The 19,799-nt window shown below is 55.6% G+C and overlaps 1 protein-coding gene across 38 annotated transcripts in view; it reads right to left on the reverse strand.

The window, feature by feature from the left end:
* RIMBP2 (RIMS binding protein 2) overlaps nt 1-19,799 on the reverse strand; it is a 328,353-nt gene that overhangs the window by 37,809 nt on the left and 270,745 nt on the right. For 35 of the 38 annotated variants that reach the window (XM_065525063.1, XM_045366334.2, XM_045366336.2 and 32 more), the window contains 6 exons: nt 16,907-17,052; nt 15,645-15,721; nt 10,261-10,370; nt 6,962-7,774; nt 3,606-3,757; nt 2,175-2,624 (listed from right to left, as the gene is read on the reverse strand). In XM_065525063.1, the coding sequence (XP_065381135.1) occupies nt 2,175-2,624; nt 3,606-3,757; nt 6,962-7,774; nt 10,261-10,370; nt 15,645-15,721; nt 16,907-17,052 (1,748 nt within the window). Of the gene's footprint in view, nt 1-238; nt 1,605-1,921; nt 2,625-3,605; nt 3,758-6,961; nt 7,775-10,260; nt 10,371-15,644; nt 15,722-16,906; nt 17,053-19,799 lie in introns of those variants that run through there. The other 3 variants (XR_012420847.1, XR_012420846.1, XR_012420845.1) reach the window with 1 other exon arrangement.

Raw genomic sequence — 19,799 nt, forward strand, 5'->3', positions numbered from 1 at the left:
AGGCGCCCCCCACACAGTGCTCTGGGCCCAGCTCTGCCACCCTCTCGCTGCCCCAGACCCACCAGAATCTTTTTTTTTTTTTTTTTTTTGAGACAGAGTCTCACTCTGTCGCCCAGGCTAGAGTGCAGTGGCGTGATCTCGGCTCACTGAAACCTCTGACTCCCAGGTTCAAGCGATTCTCCTGCCTCAGCCTCCCAAGTAGCTGGGACTACAGGTGCCCACCACCATGCCTGGCTAATTTTCGTATTTTTAGTAGAGACGGGGTTTCACTATGTTGGTCAGGCTGGTCTCAAACTCCTGAGCTCAGGTGATCCGCCCGCCTCGGCCTCCCAGACTACTGGGATTACAGGCATGAGCCACCGCGTCCGGCCTCTTTTTAACCTTTGAGGTAATATTTGGATACAGAGATGACACCTCATTCCCTCCATTGGTCCCCTCTGCCCAGCTTTTTTAAATACTTTGACCAATTCACATTTGTCTGAAACACAGGACTTGGAAGGATTTGCTTCCTCTCCGGCCCCAGGCTTCCCGGGCTTCCCAGGCTTCCCAGGCTTCCCAGGCTTCCCTGCCTTCACAGCCTTCTTGGGGACCTGGAGCAGGAGTGGAGCCGCATCCCACAGGGCAGCTGCTACCCCGTCCTGCCCACGGCCTCCCCAGAAGCACCATCTCCCAAGCCCGGGGCCTGGGCTCCTGCCTGTCAGCCAATCAGAGCCATGGTGAATTCATATATTCTGAAGGGGGGTTTCCTTTACACAAAGGCCACAAATTCATGTTTAGTATTTTTATTAGTGGTCAATGTTGAAAGAATTAGGAAATTTCACAGAACATTTCCAGTTTTTCAAGCCACAGAGAAGGTGGCTCCCTGCCCAGTGTCACCGTCATCCTTTCTGTCCTAGACATACCTGAGCTGCTGCTCAGCACTGACCTCTCAGGGTGCGTGCCCCGCCTCAGTTTCCCTGGCCTGGCCCCCAGCCCAGAGGAACACTCACAGGAGGATGGTGTAGGGTCCTGGTGAGACCGCACAGGCTGACCCAGCAGGGCCGAGGGCCCTGGCCAGGGCTATGCTGCCGCCTCAGGTGGAAATGGGCTCAACACAGCAGAAGAGACAAGACTGGGTTCTGGGTGGGGGTGCGGACACACGGTCTGGCTCCCAGCCCCACATCTCCACCCCCAGCCCTGCACAGGAGGCATTACTATGCCGGCAGTTTCTCAAAAATTCACGTCCCATTGCACGTGTCATCTGGAACATGGCCCTACCACAATCCAAATGCTCTCTCCTGGACCCAGAAAAGTTCAGTTAGCAGGCATGCAAGTATGTACGCAGGGACCTGTATGCCCACATGTGTTTCTACACACAGGTACAGATGTGTATGTGAGGACACATACAGATACGTGTATCTGTGGGTGCATGTCCATACATGTATAGACACATGTGTGCATGTGTGTGTACATATTTACATGCACACACACACAGAACCTAGGACTCTGCAGCCAGCAAAACCAGGAACAGCCCGGTTCGGGAAACTGGGTCCCGGCCAACTTCCACCGGACAACTCTCAGATCCCTTGTCGCACACCAAGACCGTTGTCTGGATTTTTCTGAGCCTTCTTTTTTTTTTTTTTTTTTTTTTTGAGACGGAGTCTCGCTCTGTCGCCCAGGCTGGAGTGCAGTGGCCGGATCTCAGCTCACTGCAAGCTCCGCCTCCCGGGTTCACGCCATTCTCCTGCCTCAGCCTCCCAAGTAGCTGGGACTACAGGCGCCCGCCACCTCGCCCGGCTAGTTTTTTGTAGTTTTAGTAGAGACGGGGTTTCACTGTGTTCACCAGGATGGTCTCGATCTCCTGACCTCGTGATCCACCCGTCTCGGCCTCCCAAAGTGCTGGGATTACAGGCTTGAGCCACCGCGCCCGGCCATTCTGAGCCTTCTTTCTAAGCCAGGCGAGCGCCTGGCATTTCCTTAGTTATGTGGCTACATATTTGTAAATAAAAAACACCATTTAACTCAATCAGGATCAGGCACATGACAGAGTCCACCAGCAAAGCTATGGGCTGAGCGTGGCCCCCCTCCCGGCAAGCTGGGATGCGGTCCCCCTCCGTGGGCTGGGGAGATGACAGGGCCCCGTCCCATGGGGCTCGGGGACTGAGGAGTCACTGAAGTGGGAGCCTCAGCCTTACCCTGCTGCTCTCAGCCACCCTCTGTGCGGCCTCCCGGGCCATGGCCTTGGCGACGGTAGTGGACACTGGGGTGCCCTGCGGCTGCGGCAGGATGCGGCTGGGTGAGGGCGACCGCCTTCCAGGGCCTGCGGGCGGCTCCAGCGTGTGCCCATGCACAGGGCCAGGTGCACGGCTCTGCTCCCAGGCCTCGTCCATCCTGGCGTGGGGACCCAGGCGCTCGTCTTTGGTATCGGGGACTCCAGAACTTGCTAATGGCTTTGATTGGGGTGCAGGTCTTGGGTGGGGGGTAGGAGGCACCAGGAGCTCGGGGGGAACGGCAGCAACTGCAGAGTCCACGGACTCGCCCTGGGCGGAGAGGGTCCGCACGGTCACGCCCTTGGCCTCCAAGCTCCGCAGCCGCACGAGCTCCACGGCCGTGCTGTCTGCCGTGGGGAAGATGACTTCAGCCACCTGTGGACAAGCAGAGCAGGCTCGCGGGCTGCCTGAGATGAGCCCCGCGGTCCTGCATGGGGAGCCGGCCAGTCGTCTGCCCAGATGCCCGGTGCAAAGGATCACCCCCAGCAATCTCCAACTCCAACCACCCACCAGATATGGAAGCTCCAGGAAGTCTTGCAGGGAGGGGGCAGGGACAGGTTCACAGACCTCAGGCACCAGGACCCAGTCAGTGGGAGGGGTTCCGTGAGGCCAGTGACGTCAACTGTTTATCTCCCATCCTCTGGACCCATTCTGAGTAGACGCAGGGCCAGACAGGGGAGCGAGTGTCAGGTTTAACACTGCCACAGCCGGAGGGGAGAGAGGGGCTCAGGCAGAGGCCAACGTGGGCTTCCAACTGCTGGGAGACAGCAGGGCTGAGGGCTCCTCTGCAGGGGCCAGGGCCCATGCTGGGAGCTTCCTGCCTCAGAGCACAGGAGTCAGCTGGAAGCGGCTCAGGCAGACGCGCTGCCTCTGTTTCCAAGTCATCCCTGCTCCCGCAGGGCAGAGCTGGGGACGGCGGCGAGGAGCAGCTGCTTTTCCAAGCCCTCCCTGAGGGCAGATGCTTCTACTTCACCCCAGGCCGGGCTAGGGGGCTGGTGTCCGTGGTTCCCTACACCAGGCACCAGGGATATACCCATTTCTTGGAGTCAAGGCCTGGCCACCTCTTAACGTGCAGACCCAGCAGTGTTTCAAGGCGGGACGTGCCTTTGGCCATGGGTATCATCTTGCTAAGACTCAGTTTGTTGAAATGAATAAGGCAGTCATCAATCAAGAATGTTCTGATACTGGGGGTCCACTCTCTGGCCCCTGCATTTTTAATACACAGCAGAGCAGGGAAGGGGATGAGTGAGGGGAGGGAGGTGGGGGGAATGCTGGAAATGAGGAAGGGGCCTTGGGGTGGGGTGGGTGGTGAGCCTAACAAGCTCCCCACCCCCACCGGATCCAATGAAAACTCACCCTCTGCCCTTTGGCGTACACGCCGTAGCCGGTAACGTTTGCGCCGTTGGACAGCCCGGAGGGCGTCAGCACGGGTGGTCTCCAGGAGACCCGGATGGTGGCGGGGGTTGCCCCAGCCTGGACAGTGACATCTTGTGGGGGTGCTGGGGGGCCTGGGAGGGGACAGAAGGGAACGGAGGCGTTGAGGGCTCAGCCCTGGCAGGTGAGCCATGACTGGGCTCCGCCCATCTCACCTGAAAACAAGATCATTCAGTAAAGTCACCAGGGAAAAAGAGAAGACACAGTGTTGACAGCACATCAGAAACTGTGGTGAGGTGGGAAGGTGGGGCCGGGGTACACTCAGATACCAGGATGCACAGCTGCCCTTTTCCTTTAAATTCGGCATTTAGTCACCATCTTCTGGGAAATGCAAACCTGAACTGTCTGTGGAACCATCTCCTCACCTGTCCTCAGTCTCTGTGACCCGGCAGAGCCACCTCTGCCCAGGGGTCTCAGGCCTGGCCAGGCAGCCACACGATTGGCTCAGAGGGGGCCAATGAGATGCCGGCATTTGGCAGATCAAACAGAAGAGAGATCTCGGCGGAAAGCAATCCCCCATCCCCCTGCCTGCCCTGGTCCTCTCACCTTTCCTTCTCTCTTTTCTCTCCCTCTACCCTCTGCCTGGACCTCACATTCCCCATCTTACCGCACCATGAAACTGAGCAAAACTGAAGATGAAGAGACCAGGTCTGATGACATCATTGAACCTGAGAATCCATTTCTGCATGTGTATATACGTGTGTGTGTGTAAATGTTTGTGTATGTATGGGTATATGTGTGTATGTGTGCATATGTGTGTATATGTGGGTGTGTTTGTGGATGTGTATGTATGTTCATGTGTACGTATGTGTGTGTGCATGTGTGTATGTGTGTATATGTGTGTGTATAGATGTAAGTGTATGTATGTGTGTAGATGTGTGGGCGTGTGTGTATGCAGGTGTATGTAGATGCATGTGTATGTATATATGTGTTTATGGGTATACGTGTGTGGGTGTGTATGTGTGTATGTATAAGTGTGTATTTGTGTGTGTCTATATGTGTGTGCGAGTCTGTGGGTCTGTGGGGCTGTCTGTGGGGGGGTGTGTGGGTGTATGTGGGTCTGTGGGGGTGTCGGTGGGGGTGTCTGTGGGTGTATATTTGTGTATGTGGGTCAGTGGGGGTGTCTGTGGGCCCGTGTGTGGGGGTGTATGTGTATTTGTGTATGTGGGTCTGTGGGGGTGTCTGTGGGGGTGTGTATATGTACTTGTGTATGTGGGTCTGTGGGGCTGTGTGTATGTCGGGTGTGTGTGAGTATAAGCACATCCATATCTCCCACCAGCTGTGTTACTCTGAAGAACCCCAACCTTGCACCACCATCCCTGGGCATGGCTAACCCTGGCCGTACCTGCACCACTGTCCCTGGGCATGGCTAACCCTGGCTGTATCTGCACCACCGTCCCTGGGCATGGCTAACCCTGGCCGTACCTGCACCACCGTCCCTGGGCATGGCTAACCCTGGCCGTACCTGCACCACCGTCCCTGGGCATGGCTAACCCTGGCCGTACCTGCACCACCGTCCCTGGGCATGGCTAACCCTGGCCGTACCTGCACCATCGTCCCAGGGCATGGCTAACCCTGGCCGTACCTGCACCACCGTCCCTGGGCATGGCTAACCCTGGCTGTATCTGCACCACCGTCCCCGGGCATGGCTAACCCTGGCCGTACCCAAGACCATGGGGGATGGTACATGGGGTGTGGTTGGACACGAATTCTGAGAAATGCTGACCTATGTGTGATTGTCCCAACTACACCCTCTTCCTCCAACACAGACATGTCCCTCCAGTTTACATCCCACTCTGAGACCTTGTTCCCAGTCACTGGGGTGAGCCTGGGGACCCACCTCTGTGCTAAGGGCTCCTCCTCTACCTGACTCTCTCCATCTCAAAGTCAGTTCCAGGGCAGCCTTTCCTGAAGGCCCCAGGAGATGTGCCCTTTACCTCCTGACTCCCCATGGAGTGCCCGTGTCTGGTGTTTCTCTTTCTTCACCCCCAGCACTCATCAGAATTCATCACAGGAGGCATCTGTGAAGAGCAGGTGGCCTCATTATCCCGGCATTCTTGATCAACTCCGGGCAGTTGGGGAGGAAATAAAATGTCGCGTGTAACACAGATGAACTGACCCTGCCTACGTTAGCTGCTACCTGGACATGCCATCCCCCTCAGGCAGCGTCTGTCCCCCCAGACGTGCCGTTCCCCTCAGGCAGCGTCTGTCCCACCGACCCCTGACACCACTGCTCTGTCAGGCTCTAGTTAACCAAAGGTTTCATGAATACCAGAGCGGGCAGTGGAGGCTTCCGGAGGTGGGGATGCCGCTGCCCAGTAACTCAGCAGCACTGGGACCCTGGCGAGTCGGAGAGCGAGACGACAAAGGAGGTGTCCACACTCACCCCACCTCCCTACCATCTCCCCAGGAAAGGAAGGGGGCACATCACACTCCCCGTTTGAGCGGAGGAAGCAGAAAAGGACCCTGGAGTTTACATCGTGGAGAAAATACCTTCTGTGATGAAACGTGTCTCTTTTATACAAGCCATGTAGGTGTCGTGTGCATCGTATGCATGCTTAGTGGCGCCCACCTGTAATCCCAACACTTTGAGAGGCTGAGGCGGGCAGATCACAAGGTCAGGAGTTTGAGACCAGCCTGACCAACATGGTGAAACCCCATCTCTACTAAAAATACAAAAATTAGCCAAGTGCGGTGGCAGGTGCCTATAATCCCAGCTACTCAGGAGGCTGAGGCAGGAGAATTGCTTGAAATCAGGAGGTTGCAGTGAACCGAGATTGCACCACTGCACTCCAGCCTGGGTGACAGAGCAAGACTCCATCTCAAAATAATAATAATAATAATAATATATTTATAATAATAATAATTGTTATTATTTACAAGGACGAGAAAGAAGGAATGATTCCAAGAGGCGTGTAGGCACTTCCAGCCACTATCCCACTCAATGAGTATGTGTCCGGGGGTGCATGTGACACAGAAGATGCAACCATGTTCCCCGGGGGGATTCACTTCCCTCCTGTCTTTTGTAGGATGAGTCTCTTGCTGATGCAAGTACTCAAAGAAAAACTGCCAACATGGTCCCCAACATGCTCCAAGAACTCCTGCGCGCGTGCACGCACACACGTCCTGTGCTTCACGGGTGACCTAAGGGATTTTCCAGGGTCATGTTGTCAGGATGGGGATTGCGGCTTCTGCCTGCCCCACCTTGTTTCCCCACGAACAGGGTGACAACCTGATGTTCTCGCCCTGGGGGACCCATGGAAGGACACAGGGCTCACCTGCAGGCAACGTGGAGAACTCCACAAAGGCCTCCTTCTTCTCCCTTTGCTCCAGCGGGAGCTGCCACGGCATCTGGTGGGGTTTGGCCAGAACCTTCACCTTATAGGCCATGTTGGGCCTGAGATTGAAGAACTGGTACTTGTACCTGGCGGCCTTGACGATGTCGAACTCCTCCTCGTTGAGGAAGATGACGTGGCTGTAGTTGCTGTTGGTGGGCAGCCAGGAGAGCTGGGCGGAGATCTGCGTGATGTTGTCCACCCGCAGGTGGGAGGGGGCCACCACCACGTCCTTGCCCACCAGCAGCGTGCACTGCAGCGCGTCCGAGCTGCCCCTGCTGGTGACACACTGCACGGAGATGCGGTAGGTGCAGGCTGCCATGTTGAGCTTCTCGATGAGGGCTTTAGTTCTGCTCCCCAGGGAGAGGTTCATGCGCGTCTCCTTGTCCACCAGGACGTTGTAGCTGCTCACGGTTCCCCATCCTGGCGGCACCGCCGGGGGCTCCCAGCCCACAATAACACTTTTGGCGAGTTGTTTGATAAGGGTGATTTTTCTAGGGTAAGGCACGATGTCTTCTCCGATGTCGTCGATGTTCACGTCCAGGGTCCCGGCACTGTTGTCGGTGATGCCCGCGTCCGTATGGGTTGGGGAGTGGAGGTCCAGGATGTGCTCTCCCTCCAGGCCGATGCCGGAATGGTTGATGAAGTTCTGATCCTGCTCGTTCCCCAGCGCGCTTGCCAGCCGCGACTCGTTGTCCTGCACAAAGTCCACGAAGTTGGAGGGCACCAGACCCCTCTGGCCATCGAGGAGCTCTCCTGTTGGGTACAAGGACAGAGTTATCGCTCAGCCAACACAGCAGGGGCCCCGAGACCCCCAGCGTACTCCCACCTCCCCCACCAGGACCATAAGGCAGAGCAACACGGTTGCCCTAGGGCTCCTCCACTGTTCCCAGGAGTCCATGCTGGGGCCAGCTCCACACCCACCATCTAAAGAGCCAGCTCCTCCAGCCCCATGGCCCAGTCTTCTTTTCTCCATATTTATCGCAACCTGAAGCCGTCATGTTTGTGTGTCCACGTACCTACACTGACTACCCCCTCCTAACACGAACAACACTCGGGGACAGCAGGGATCTCACGACGACTGAATGCCCAGCCCTAGAGTGACAGCTCGCTCACAACAGTGCACAGGAAAGATTTGTTAGAAGGACAAGTCAGTCAACTCAGTGGCTTTTGGAGATTAAGAAAATAAACATCTTACTATGATTTTTGAGTATAAGAATTAAAAGGTGATTTCCTGTCCCCCTTGAAAAGCACTGGGCACATCTTAACGATTCCACAACGTGTCCAATTTGATGTGAAACAAAACTATCAATTGGGTGTCAGAACCACAAGTTGAGTTGCAAAAAAAATGTCCAAGTAGCTCTTGTGGCTAAGAGTGGATGCAGTGGGGACCGCCGTATTTTGTGAAACTCTATGTGCTTTCTTCATTAGTAGGGCTCATGAGGCTGCTAACAGCAGATGGCCAGAAAATGGAGAAGCGTTCAGAGCTTCAAAGATGAAGCAATTTGGATAATCTCCCAGCACAGACCCAGAATGGACCGTTTCCCCCAGTTCATCATGAGGCATCCACAGACCCACAGAGAGAGGCTGGGAAATGCCAAGCATTGAATTCTGCACCCGAAAGACCCTGTGCCTCAGGGGAGCATGTGATGTGTTGTGGGCCAGGCGAAGACATGTCAACCATTTCATTAGCCCTGGATTCTAAAAAAATAAATAAGAAGGACTTGGATTCAGTTCCAAACCTCCACCTAGGGTGTGGGTCTGCAAGAGTCAATCCTTTGCACTGAGGATACACTATTTAAAACTCCTTAGTTTGGAGGAGATGGTGGTGATGACGACGATGGTGGTGGTGATGAGATGGTGATGGTGATTATGAGGATGATTATAATGGTGGTGGTGATAGTGATAGCCACTATTTATTGAACAATCACTGTGTGCTAAGCTCTGTCCTAAGACCTTCATATCTATTACCTCATTTATCCTCACAGACCCTCTATGAGGTGGGTACTATTACTATCTCCATTCTACAGCAGAGAAAGCTGAGGCACAGCCAGGTGAAGGAAGTTTCCTGCTGTCACACGGACAATGGAGTCCTGAGTTTTGATCCCTGCCTGCAAAGAGGCTCCTGGAAAGCTTCTGTGGACTCAATGCGTGGTGAGAAAGTTCCAGAGATTTCAACACAGGTTCTCTGGCAGCTGTCTTGGGCACATATCTCTGTGCTTATGTGAAAATCAGTGGTGATAATGTGGACTTATGGGAAGAATTCAAATTGCTTTGCTACCAGCTGTGATGAGAGTTCTTGGCTGGACCATCCAGAGCCAAGAAGAGCTGCTGGTGAGTGAGTGGTGAGCGAGGCAGCTCGCCTGCTGGGCTCCCACTCACGGACGCCTCGAGAGGCAACACGACCTTACCCCAGTTAAACACCCAGGAAAAGCACCCAGGGCTTCCATCGGCTCTGAGAAAACAGCATGAGGTCACGAAAGAGAAACTAGCTCAGCACGAAAGATTCCATCTGCTCAGGGGGAAGAGGAAGAAACCAAGACCACGCTATTTGTCCAGGGCAGTTGAAATGTATAGGGAATTAGGGAATCAAACCCTTTAGAACATTGATTTATGAACTGCTGGTGCTGTTACATGTTTATTCTCAAGCTAAAAAGGCAACGAAAGGTGGCGCACTTCAGATGGAGGATTTACATTCCCTGATTTCAAATTTGGAGAGGAGACCTTGAGGGAATGAGCAGGGATGACCTGGGGTCACCCCCTAAGTTGACAACAGTGCCTCAACGTCAAGGAGATGGATGGCCTTCCACAGGTGCCAAGGGCTACCTTCCCATGAGATCACCTGCAGCAGAATGAGGCTCTGCCAGGAGGATGCCTCTGGGAGACCCCAAGGGAGCTGGGCTGAAAGACAAGAGCAGGACAGACCCTTCTGGAAGCAGAGGGTCCATCAGCCCCGTGCATCTGGGAACAGCTGCCAAAAGCTCTGCAGAGATGAGCAGAAAACATGTACCATGTGTCAGAGGTCAGCCTGGAGCTGAACACTGGAAACCGCACTCAGGTTTCTTTCCAGTCATCAAAGAGGGGAAACCTGGTAACTATGGAGTGGGGAAGGGTCAGAGCGGAGGGCTGGGCAGCCGGGAGTACGGTGGGAGCCCTGCCCGTCTATCAGGGCCCTGGATGAAGTGGTTTGCGGGGTGGACCAGCCCAGCCTACGTCCGTCACAGCCATGTTCCAACAGAGACCTTCGTAGAACCCGTCCTCATCCATGTCTCCATAGACGTAGAGGTATTTTCCCGCCGTGAGGGGCAGCTCGGCTTCGGGGTTCTCGTTCGGTCCATCGAAGGGGTTGTAGCTGCAGGGAAAACACAGTCACTTCGTTAGAGGCTCTGGAGGACACAGCCCACACCCCTGCCCCCGCAGAACGCCGGGCGGGCACACGGCTTCTCTCCCACTCCTAGGGAATTACAAACCCCCATGATCGTTCGGGGCTGAGGAGTTCTCTGTACAGTGGAAATCCAGGCCACTGCTGGCTCACACACACAGATTTAATGTAAAAATGCAATTCTGAAACAAAGTTATATGCTCAGAACTCTTTGCATCAGATAACAGGTTTATCATTCTGACATTTTGTTCACGTAACTATACGTCTCCCAATTGACAAGCAAATGTGAAGAAAATTAACCCTATAATCTTTCAATAATATAATTTAGTGAAAACAGAATCATATACACTATTTAGCAACCTGCTTATTTTCACCTTAAAGATAGCAATCTGTACTTCCACCTCATGAAATACTATTTTTATCATATCCTTTTAAATGGGTGTAGAGTATTCCACTGAACATATTAACATATTTAACCAGTTTCCTAATGTTGGGCATTGAGGTTTCTTCTTACTTTTGGCTAATATAGTGTTGCATTATGTATTCTTATAAACATATTTTTGCACACTTCCACAATTTCTTCCTAATGATAAATCCTAGGAAATATATTTGTTTGGTCAAAGGCACCTACATTTTTAAGGTCTTGGGTGTGGATAGTCAAAATGCTCAGAAAAACAGGTGCATGATTTTACCCTCCCCCACCCCACCCCCAGGAATATGAGAGTATCCATATTCTCCAGTCCTCAGCGTATTGAGATTAATAATTTTCAAAGCCGTGTCCAACTTGGAAAATCAAACACATGAAACAAATTCAGGTGAATTGAGGATTTTCTAAATAAAAGGTGAATTAACTAAAAATAACAGTGAGTAACTCATTAAAAATGAAAATAACATTAGAGTTGGAGAAGATAGCCAGGCACTGTGATATTATAATTATGATATAAAAATGATACGCATCAGTGGCACAACGCTGAGAGGCTATTGCACGCAGACACACAGGGCCACAGTCGGCGGGGCCAGGATGAAGACCCAGGCCCACCCCTGGCTCCCTCAGTCCCGCCCTTGCTGTGTGTGGAGCAGGTCCAGGTGCAGCCATTCACGGAACCCTCAATGCCAGCACAGGGGCAGCGCCGGCTGGTGTCCTCTGAGCCTGGCACATGCTGAGGTGGCTTCCCAGCCAAGCAGAGGCCTGGCGCACCACAGACGCCTTCCTTTCCGATCATGAGCCTGGTCCAGCGAGGCTACCACATGCGACCTATGATGGCCAACCTCGTGGGTGCGCCTGCGTGTGGACCCTGGAGGCCACCCAACCTCGTGGGTGCTCGGGCAGATGCTGCCACGAACTGCATGGATGCAGCCATGGGACACGTCGGGAATGGGGACTCGATTGAGACGGAGGTAGATCAGGGGTCACTCAGCACTGGAGACGGGGGAAGAGGGACGGGTGATCACAGACGGAAATGGGTCCTTGGGAGCAACGGGAGCCTCCCACATGTGACCGTGGCATCTGCAAGCACAGCAGTGGCCCTGGGCAGCACACTGCAAATGGGAGAACTGTGTGGTGAGGACCATCTCACCATACAGCTGACGAAAGGAAGGATGGTGATGAACGTGTCAGCCTCACCCTGGACCTCGGGTGGGAAGGCCCCAGGAGCCCTCAGCAAGGCATTCCTCGTGGCGGAGACTGCGCCAGATGGAAGGGAGGAGATGTGGACACCGAGGCAGCCCCTGCATGGAAGGCGGGCAGAGGCCGCTCGGCACCCAGAGTGAGCACCCAGGAGGCTTTCGGTTTGCAGAAACGTCTAAGCAGGTGGCTGAATAATGGCAGCAAGAGGAGACACTGATTAGACCCAGGGTGGAAAACACAACCCCCCCTCCCACCTACATCTACCTGGAAAGCTACCTCTCAGGGGCTCTGAGGACATCCGGAAATCTCAGAACCTACATCTACCAGCAACGCCACCTCTCAGAGGCTCTGAGGACATCCGGAAATCTCAGAACCTACATCTACCGGCAACGCCACCTCTCAGGGGCTCTGAGGACATCCGGAAATCTCAGAACCTACATCTACCGGCAACGCCACCTCTCAGGGGCTCTGAGGACATCCAGAGAACTCAGAACCTACATCTACCTGTGAAGCCACCTCTCAGGGGCTCTGAGGACATTCAGAGAACTCAGTACCTACATCTACCTGTGAAGCCACCGCTCAGGGACTCTGAGGACATCCAGAGAACTCAGAACCTACATTTACCAGCAAAGCCACCTCTCAGGGGCTCTGAGGACATCCAGAGAACTCAGTACCTACATCTACCTGTGAAGCCACCTCTCAGGGACTCTGAGGACATCCAGAGAACTCAGAACCTACATCTACCTGTGAAGCCACCTCTCAGGGGCTCTGAGGACATTCAGAGAACTCAGTACCTACATCTACCTGTGAAGCCACCGCTCAGGGACTCTGAGGACATCCAGAGAACTCAGAACCTACATTTACCAGCAAAGCCACCTCTCAGGGGCTCTGAGGACATCCAGAGAACTCAGTACCTACATCTACCTGTGAAGCCACCTCTCAGGGACTCTGAGGACATCCAGAGAACTCAGAACCTACATCTACCTGTGAAGCCACCTCTCAGGGACTCTGAGGACATCCAGAGAACTCAGAACCTACATCTACCTGTGAAGCCACCTCTCAGCGGCTCTGAGGGCTTTCAGAAAACTCAGAAACAGCTCTCTCGGGGACCCGCCACTACATGCCCCTCACAATTTGACTTGGTTTGGTTTCAGGGTGGTTGGACAGGAAAAAAAAAGGCATAAATCCATCACCAGTAAAACGTGAATGCCACTGAAAGAGTGAGATAAGGAGAATGTGCGTGGGCCATGGCTGGTGATGGCCGCGGGAGAGGCAGATGGGCAGGCTCGTCGCGTCCCCGCTCCTGGGGCCGTACCAGCCGTGGGTCAGTCCTCGGGGGACATTAGCTCTAGGGCAGCTCCCCCAGAATAAGCCGTGCCCTCTCCACAGAAGTGGCAGGAACACGAGCCCAGTGGCCCTCTGAGGTTGGCCATCGCAGGTCACATGTGGTAGCCTCGCTGGACCAGGCTCATGATTGGAAAGGAAGGCGTCTGTGGTGCGCCAGGCCTCTGTTTGGCTGGAAAGCCACCTCAGCATGTGCCAGGCTCAGAGGACACCAGCCGGCGCTGCCCCTGTGCTGGCATTGAGGGTTCCGTGAATGGTTGCGCCTGGACCTGCTCCACACACAGCAAGGACGGGACTGAGGGAGCGAGGGGTGGGCCTGGGTCTTCATCCTGGCCCCACCGACTGTGGCCCTGTGTGTCTGCGTGCAATAGCCTCTCAGCGCTGTGATGCTGTCCTCCAGCACCGTGATAGACGAGCGGATGGTGGGTCTGCCCCCACCCGGGTGCAACCAGCATTCGTGTCTGCCCGGGCCGGATTCAAACTGGGGAGCCCACAGCCCAGGGCAGCTACCCAGTGCTTCTGCTACCTGAACCTCGGAAATGGGTTTGCATCGGTGAAATTGGCACATTACCAACGAGCAGAACATGATCCACTGATCCTCTTAATGGTTGTTAGAAATAGCTCTCGCTGGAGAAAGCAACAGGTATTCGAGGTGTACCAATTGGCTTAAATCAAGAGTCACCCCCTTTGCATGAGCAGAGTTTAAGGATCTAGTGAGGGTGGGATCTACACTGAAGCTTGGTCCCTAAACAGATCACGGGGGACTCTGGCTGCCCGATGCCAGCTGAAGGGCAGGGATATCTGCCTCTGAAATACCGTCAGGTCAGCCTGAGGCCAAGCCCGCACTCAGAGCTGCTGGAGCATCTGTGAGACAAAAGGCTGGGTCTTCACGAGTGTGAGGAAATGGGGGCCAACTGCTGTGTCTTGGGCCTGCTGCCCCTGGCTGATGAATTCCCAAGTGTCCGCCTGCGGAGAGTTGGCTGCAGCTTGCTCTCCTTTCAATCAGGTAGTGCAGTCCTGGGGATCTCTCGTCCCCGCCCATGTCCACCCTGCGGAGGCTCCCGTGGAGGACCTGAGAGGTGTGCGGGACAAAACTGGCTCTCGTTCCTTCTCAGCGAGCACGAGCACTGAAGGCCCCTGCAAGGGAAGCCCACTCAGTGGCTGTTATCACAGCGAGATGCAGCCTGCAGCACCCGGCAGAGGGTGAGGATGCGGGAGAGCAGGGTGCTGGACGCGTCCCCTCTCACTCTCGGGGGCGGGGACTGGGGCTCTGGACACGTCCCCTCTCACTCTCACTGGCGGGGACTGGGGCTCTGGACGCGTCCCCTCTCACTCTCACTGGCAGGGACTGGGGCTCTGGACACGTCCTCTCACTCTCGGGGGTGGGGACTGGGGCTCTGGACGCGTCTCCTCTCACTCTCACTGGCGGGGACTGGGGCTCTGGACTCGTCCCCTCTCACTCTCGCTGGCGGGGACTGGGGCTCTGGTCGCGTCCTCTCACTCTCGGGGGTGGGGACTGGGGCTCTGGACACGTCCCCTCTCACTCTCACTGGCGGGGACTGGGGATCTGGACACGTCCCCTCTCACTCTCACTGGCGGGGACTGGGGCTCTGGACTCGTCCCCTCTCACTCTCGCTGGCGGGGACTGGGGCTCTGGACTCATCCCCTCTCACTCTCGGGGGTGGGATGTCCCCAGGAAAGACACACTCATGGCCAAACCCCTGCACCTGTGAACGGGACCTTATCTGGAAATAGTCTTTGGGAATGTGATGGACTTGGGTCATACTGCAGTGGGGCAGACTCCAATCCAGGGACGGGCATCCTTAAAGGAAGTGGGGAGAACACACAGAAACAGGCACAGGGAGGCGGCTGGGCAGGATGGAGGCAGAGACTGGAGCTACACAGCTCCAAGCCAGGGCCACCTGGGCTCCCGGCAGCCAGAAGAAGCAAGGACCCCTCCTTGGAGCCCTCGGAGGGTGAGACCCCCCCCGATACCCCCATCTCAGACTTCTGCCTCCAGAGTTGGGAGAGGAGAAACCTGTGGTTTCAGGCCACCAGGTTTGTGACCTGCTGTCATGGCAGCCCCGGGAGACTCGCGTGCCACCCAAACTCTCTCCACCGAACTCTGCTCAGCCTCCAGACCAGGCTGAAATCCCACCTTCTTCTTGTGCCCTGGGAGAAAGGAACCTCTCAGCCCCCCGAGTGTTCCCAGACCCAATATCTCATCTGCCCCACTCACAGGGGCTTGGTGGACGCAGAGAGGCCGCGCTTACCTATAGCGGGCAACACAGAGGTGGACCTTCCCCGAGTATCTCTGCTTTGAGGTATTGGAATTCCGTTCATTCTCCATCTACGGAAAAGGCAATGGGTGTGCGGGTTATGGAAGCTGGAGGTGTCCCACTCCCTTCCCGCGGCAACGGGAAAGCCCCTCACAGCTTCCTGGGCCCCAGGAGAGACGGCCTGAGACTGTGGCACTCCCAGGAGGCACTGCCACCCGCACCCCCACATACAAGTCCGGTCAGGAAGGTGGTCCCTCAGTGTGCACCCCTTATCACACAGGCCCCTTCTGTGTTTGTGGAGAACCCAGTCCCCAAACAGCAAGGTAAGGCTCGAAGGCAGGGCCTTCCCCCAACAGAATTCAGGGCGTGAGACACTCAGGGCGCCAGGCCCTGTGGGGTCCGTGGAAGACACAGAGCTGCATGCTGCTTTGGGCACTTGGCCCTCCAGGGGCTCAGTCTATGGAAGAGGCCCCCCACCACCCCACATGCCCAGTGCCTCAGGAGGACGACATGGGGAGGTGGTGGGAGCTGCCATGTCCCCCCAGCCCCCACCCTCTCTTCCTGTCTCGGGGTTTGTGGAGTGTGGGGGCTCTACCCAGTGTCTCCTACAGCAATCCTGGGAGTCAGTGGGTGTGGCCTTTTCTCATAGGGGTGGGGGTGAAATTGAGCACGTGTGCAACCCCCAGTTATTCCACTCTCACTCCCCTCAGCGCATTCCCCACACAAGCTGGAACAGTCTTTCAGCAGGAATTAGACCACATCACCCCCTGCCTTAACAGCTTTCAGTGGCTTCACCTCGGACTCAGACCAAAAGCCAAGCGCTGTCCTCTGCCCCGGCCTCAGCTCGTCCCTGCCCCGGCCCCCCTCCAGCCACACCAGCCCCTTCCCATCAATGCGACAGGACAGGACTCGCAGGGCCCGTCGCCGACCTCCACAGGCCCCTCCCGGCCAGCTCGGCATCAACGGCCTCGCTGTGTCATCCTCGCACCCTTCGACGGGATTTGCTTTTCTAAACGCTGCCTCGCCAGTGTTCTCTCTGCTCCGCCTTAGAATAGGGACCTCACCTGTGCTCACAGCGGGGCCCCTACATCCCAGCACATAGTCGGGCCAGGGATTAACAGGGGCAAAGGGAAGAACCAACCAGAAGGAAGAGAGGGAGGAGGATGGGGAAGGAAACACGGGACAGACTGGCCAACATCCACACCAGACACACAGGGCACAGGCAGGCCCGGCGGCCCCTGTGGGACGGGACTCACGTCTGACTCAGATCTGCATCTTGGGCTACCGGATCTCGACAGAAAGGTGGGCTTGGCGGACAGAGGCTCCGGACTGTCACCAGGCTGTGGAAGGGGCCGGATATATTCACCGATCGCAGAGCCGCCTCCAATAGCGCTCTCCTGACCTGGCCACGAACATTAAAACAAGTTGAAACAAATATACAAATAACATCGTAAAAGTGCGTTGGTCATGTGCCTACCCGGGGTACCTTTCCCCTCTTTGACAACAGTCGCTGCATTTCATTTTGGGGTCCACCCGTCTCCCGCTCACCATCTACGTAGGCTGGTGTGACCCCACCCTCAGCTCTGGGCCCGTCCGGCTGGCAGGTTCACCCTGGTAGTAATGCTTCTTTGGGAGCACAGGACGAGGACCGGCCCAGGCAGAGGGAACTAAAGGAGAGCTGATGGCAAAGAGGCTGCTCCTTTCCATGGCTTAAAATGGAGCGGCTGTGAAGCTCTGGGAAGCCGCCGACCTCCTGCACCTGCAAGAGGAGCGTTCCGTGAGGACGGCACCTGCTCACAGCGAGAACGAGGGAAAGTGGATCCTGGCGATGGGCTTGGAGCCCCTGGTTCAAGATGTGCCTGAAGCCGCATCCTGGCTCTTCACCTGCTCCAGGTGACAGACACACTCCTTTTCACTCACATCAGTGTAGGCTGGCTTTGCTGTCACTTGTGAACCAGAGTCCTAACTGGCCAGAGAGGTGGGTTTGTGGCTAAAATATACTCTTGATGAGAGATTTGCAAGGACTGAAATAGTTCTCATTCCATCCTATCCTCCTGGGGTCTCAGGGGCTGCTGAGCCCTGTCCTGGTGGCCTGGAAAGGAGCATTGAGCACCGTGACGAACGCTGCCCTTTAACCAGGATCCAGGTGTGAAACACGATGCGGCTGCTTTCCTTCCCAAGCTCTCCGCTACTAGGAATGATGACGTCTCCTCCCTGGGGTCCCTGGTCCCTCTGTCGCTGTCTCATCCTAACAGTCACCTCACTGATGAATATGAATTGCTGAGTCCAAATCGGGAAGGATAAAATGATTTAAAAAGCCATCAGGAATGTTCCATAACAGCTGCCCTAGGAGCCGCCCCTGGCAGGCCCCACAGCTCCAGGCTGCAGTGAACAGCAGGACAGCACCACCACGGCAGGGAATTGGAACTGGGGCAGCCCTGCCCCGCGGTCCCCTGTGAGAACATCCGATCCTGGAGGGCAGGACCTCGTTTTATTCACTGTAACATGGCTCGGCGTGCAGCAGGTGCAAAGTGAACACTGAACAAGTCAGCTCCCAGAAGCCTCGGAAACTCAGCCGAGAGAAGGGCCTGCTGCAGCTTCTCCAGTTCCGACTGGCATTGCTGCTTCTCCTCTGCTCCCAGCCACGAGAGTCACCTGGACCAGTGAAACTCGACGGGCGTGGCAGGCTCCACTTGTGGGCAAAAGCCACTTTTCCTCCCCACACAGTGGCCAGGGAACTTTCCAGAGAGGAAACGCTGTCCTCCGGCGTTCCGAGACTGGGGGGGTTTGTGACTGCAGCAGAACTTATAGCCCTTCCTGCCTGACACCGCAGCCACGGTGAACAGCAGGGGACAGCACAGCCGATGGAGGCGATGTGAACACAGCAGTCACCTTGTATTCACACTTAACTTACCCGAACCTAACTCTCTAGGGAAACATAATGTAATCCCCATGGAAGCTTCTACCTGCCGCTGTGCCTGAGAAGAGAGGGTGAGATTAGAAACAAAACATGCAGTGCCTTCAAGTGGGGCTGGCTCCCACTGGCCCCTCGAGATGTGAACACCACCCTCTCTCATGATGGGAATACTTCAGAATACGTATGTTCTAGAAAAATATGGCTCAAAAAAATGTTGACTCAAAAAACCCAGCTCCCATACTGGAAGGAAAGCTGGCTGTGCTGAGGGGGGTGCAGGCAGGGATAGGAGAGGCCACGCCTCTCCCCAACGTGCTCCTTCCTAGGAGGTTGCCAGGGACAGTTTGGTCCGTGAGCAACGCCTGCCTCCCATACTGACTGCAGAGCCTCACTCTGTCAGAGGGGCCTCCCCATACAGGACGCGAGTCCCTTGGTGGCCGCCCCAGCCACAGGCCAGAGGAGCCCTGGGTGAAAGCATAGGTGAGTGACGGCACATCCGCCTGGGACCCCTTCTGTGTCTTGTGGCCAGCCCTGCACCTTCCACCACCCTCTGTCTCAGGTCCGTGTGGGAGGAAGATCTGCGGCAGATGAACAGGTAAAAAATACAGATACGAACACAATGGGATGTTATCCGGCCTCAGGAAAGAAGGACACCCAACCCTTTATGACAACATGAGGGACCTGGAGGACTCTCTGCTACGTGGAATAACCCAGGCACAGAGAGACAAATGTGGCATGGACAGCCCCCACTTACATGTGAAACCTCAACAAGGTCAACTCGCAGAAGCAGAGATCAGAACAGTGGTTACCAGGGGCTGGGCCCGGGGCTGTTGGTTGAAGGGCACAAGATGAATACGCTCTGGGGATCTGCACAGAAACGTGAATGCAGCAAAAATGCTGGATTGTAGGCCAGGGCAGCGGCTCACACCTGTCATCCCAGCACTTTGGGAGGCCAAGGCAGGTGGATCACCTGAGGTCAGGTCACCATCCTGGCCAACATGGTGAAACCCTGTCTCTACTGAAAATACAAAACTTAGCCGGGCATGGTGGCGGGTGCCTGTAATTCCAGCTACTTGGGAGGCTGAGGCAGGAGAATCGCTTGAACCTGGGAGCGGAGGTAGTGAGCTGAGATCACACCACTGCTCTCCAGCCCGGGCAACAGAGTGAGACTCCATTGCAAAAAAAAAAAAAATGCTGGATGATAGACTTGAAGTTTGCCAAGGAGGCAGATCTTA

Source organism: Macaca fascicularis, chromosome 11 (assembly GCF_037993035.2).
Source record: "Macaca fascicularis isolate 582-1 chromosome 11, T2T-MFA8v1.1".
In the NCBI taxonomy this organism is placed as follows: Eukaryota; Metazoa; Chordata; class Mammalia; order Primates; family Cercopithecidae; genus Macaca; species Macaca fascicularis.